This window comes from Cariama cristata, unplaced genomic scaffold (genome assembly GCF_000690535.1).
Source record: "Cariama cristata isolate BGI_N322 unplaced genomic scaffold, ASM69053v1 scaffold25397, whole genome shotgun sequence".
Taxonomy (NCBI): domain Eukaryota; kingdom Metazoa; phylum Chordata; class Aves; order Cariamiformes; family Cariamidae; genus Cariama; species Cariama cristata.
This window is the reverse complement of record NW_009628714.1, coordinates 10097-12514: the sequence shown is the minus strand read 5'-3', so window position 1 is coordinate 12514 and position 2418 is coordinate 10097. Positions and strand designations below refer to the sequence as shown.

The 2418-nt window shown below is 44.2% G+C and overlaps 1 protein-coding gene across 1 annotated transcript in view; it reads left to right on the top strand.

Annotated features, from left to right (window-relative positions):
* The first annotated feature begins 386 nt into the window (after nt 1-386).
* Nucleotides 387-2418, top strand: part of LOC104165337 (killer cell lectin-like receptor subfamily G member 1) — a 10381-nt gene continuing 8349 nt past the window's right edge. The window contains exon 1 of the mRNA XM_009704930.1: nt 387-504. Coding sequence (XP_009703232.1) covers nt 387-504 — 118 coding nt within the window. The remainder of the gene's footprint in view (nt 505-2418) is intronic.

Genomic DNA, 2418 nt, shown 5'->3' with positions numbered 1-2418 from the left:
GTGCTCTCACTATCCACCTGCTTCTGTCCTGAGAGGGAGCTCTTCTCAGAGCGGCACACGTTCTCACAATTGCTGCATCAGTGTAATCACAGCCTCTTGCATTGGCAACCATTAGAATACCCATGAACTTTGTGATTAATCACCTCTTCCACTAACGGCCGTTCTTGAGACATCCCTCATCAGGTTAAGAAATGGAAGTTGTTGCACTTCCACTGCTCTCCGTTCTGTTGTAAATTTGGTTAGTTTGAACAGCTGGAGATACAGGTTGCAACTTCACATTTCTTGTCTTCTGCATGTAGCCTCAGGTTTCCTGTTTCACAGGCATTGAGCCCTGTCGCTCAACAGCCTGATCGAAACGTCTTGTCATACGCACTCTTTGCCTTGGCATGGAGGAAAGCAGATCAGAAACTTCTGCAGCCGAAGCGAGTGAAGAAATAATTTACACTTCTGTCAAATTCTCTCAGACTCCTCCACCAAGGGCCAAAGCTGCACGGGAAAAAAAAGGTAAGGAAGCTGGATGAGGTAGGTCAACAAAATATTTTATTTTGAGAGAAAGCGCGATCTACCAAAACCACTCTGAGCTGGCTGCTGATTTTGAGTGCCAGCTCACGGTGCTGTTGCTTTGGTTCTGAAATTACCACAAGTATTTTAATGTGATAAAAGCTGATAGGTCAGAGATCCAGCATTGTTCCCCTCCCTCTTTCCGTCAGACCCCTCTCGATGTCTACTCCTGGGCATTCAACCCAGGCATCTTTTTCTCTGAAAGAGGTTTGCAGTTTTAAAGTTGTCTGCTTGTTGGCAATAAGACATTGTCAGCAATAGTTCTTTGAAGGGCAGGTGAGATGCAAGTACAGATAAATTAGAGGCGTATGCTAATCAGAGATCAGAGACAGAGGAGGCATACAAGATCATCCAATCTCTCTCCTGCAGGTCTCTGCAGGATTCTTTTGTGATACATTTTTTCCTGTGTTTTCTCTGTTCTAGTTTTACATACCTCCCAGTGAGCCAATTTTCAGCTTTTGCCTTGAGACAGTTCTGCAGGGCATTTTACTATCAGGAAGATTTTCTTAGTGCATTCCGTAAATTTTCTCTTTCCTTATTTCCGTTCCATTCCCCCTGCTCAGGCCTTGCAAATGTCACACTGAGCAATTTCTCTGGCTGCTTAATTGAGAAATACCACCTTAGAAGAGTGAGATTTTACATTGGTGATCATTCTTTATAAGCGTCTCCTTCCTATGAGCTGATTGCTTTTCCTCTAAATGCCCATGTGCTTTAGACGAGTTGTGTTGCATTGGCTGCAACACTAATGGTTGACCTCAGCTTTTTTCAGAGCCATTACAGCAAAGGGGGCTCTCACTGTGGGATATGAGATTTCTATGCCCTGGTCAGAATAACTGCATACATCTGTGGTTGTTACTGCTGCCTGATCACTATGGGAACAAAGCCAGTACAGAAACCCCCAAGTTCCTATCTGGTAATCACACTCCATCTGCTTGGAAGGCAGTCTTGCTTTTGCATGTGTTTTCACCAGAAATGATGTTTTGTGTTGCATCAGAAAACACAGGGACATCCTTTCATTCCCTGCCATTTGTGTTCATTCCCACCCTGTTGAAGGTGGAGATTACCCAATGCCCTCTTGAGACGTTTGCAGTTTTCATTTTAATATTCCTCCTTGCCAAATTCCTTTGTGTACCCTCATCTTTGTGAGCTCAAGTCAGAGAGCCTAAAATAAGGAAGATGATCTTTGGATACACTTTCTGTGCATATTATTTGATTATTTCCCAGCTCTCTTCTGTGTGCAGGGAGTCCCTAAGGAGTGCAGTTTAAGTACCTTTCTTTAGAAGATCTTTATTTTCAACTCTGTCCCTTCCCTGCCTCCGTCTCTCTTTTGAGAGATGTGCTCTCAGGTATTTCATCTGTTTCCAAACGCACACCCTTGCTACCAAATCATCCCTGTGATGCAGAATCTCAGGTATATCACAGGTGTATAGATCAGTCCTCAGTCAGCCAACTGTTTTCGGCTCTCATGGATGCCTCAAAAATGAAGAGTTGCCCTGGCTGTTTTCTATTTGGCTTCCAGAAAGCCTTAGATATACCAGACTACCAGAACGTCAGTCCAGCAGTCACTTAAGACAGTGGTATGCCTGTAGTAACAGCGATCGCCAGGTCTGTGTCATGGCCAAGGACAGGATCCTCATTTCTCAAATCCTCCTCCCTGCCGTAGGTAGTCATGCTGCTCCCATACTGAGTAGGCAGGAGCTGAGGGGAGCTATTTGGGACACTGCAGTGACTTTCTTCAGGTTGTCCTAGAAGACTTGCATTAACAAATGCTAACAACTTTCAGTTTTTTACCTGAATCTAGACTCTCAAACCTAAAAATATTGGGTGACAATGCTTGCAGATGAATGCAGGGTATCA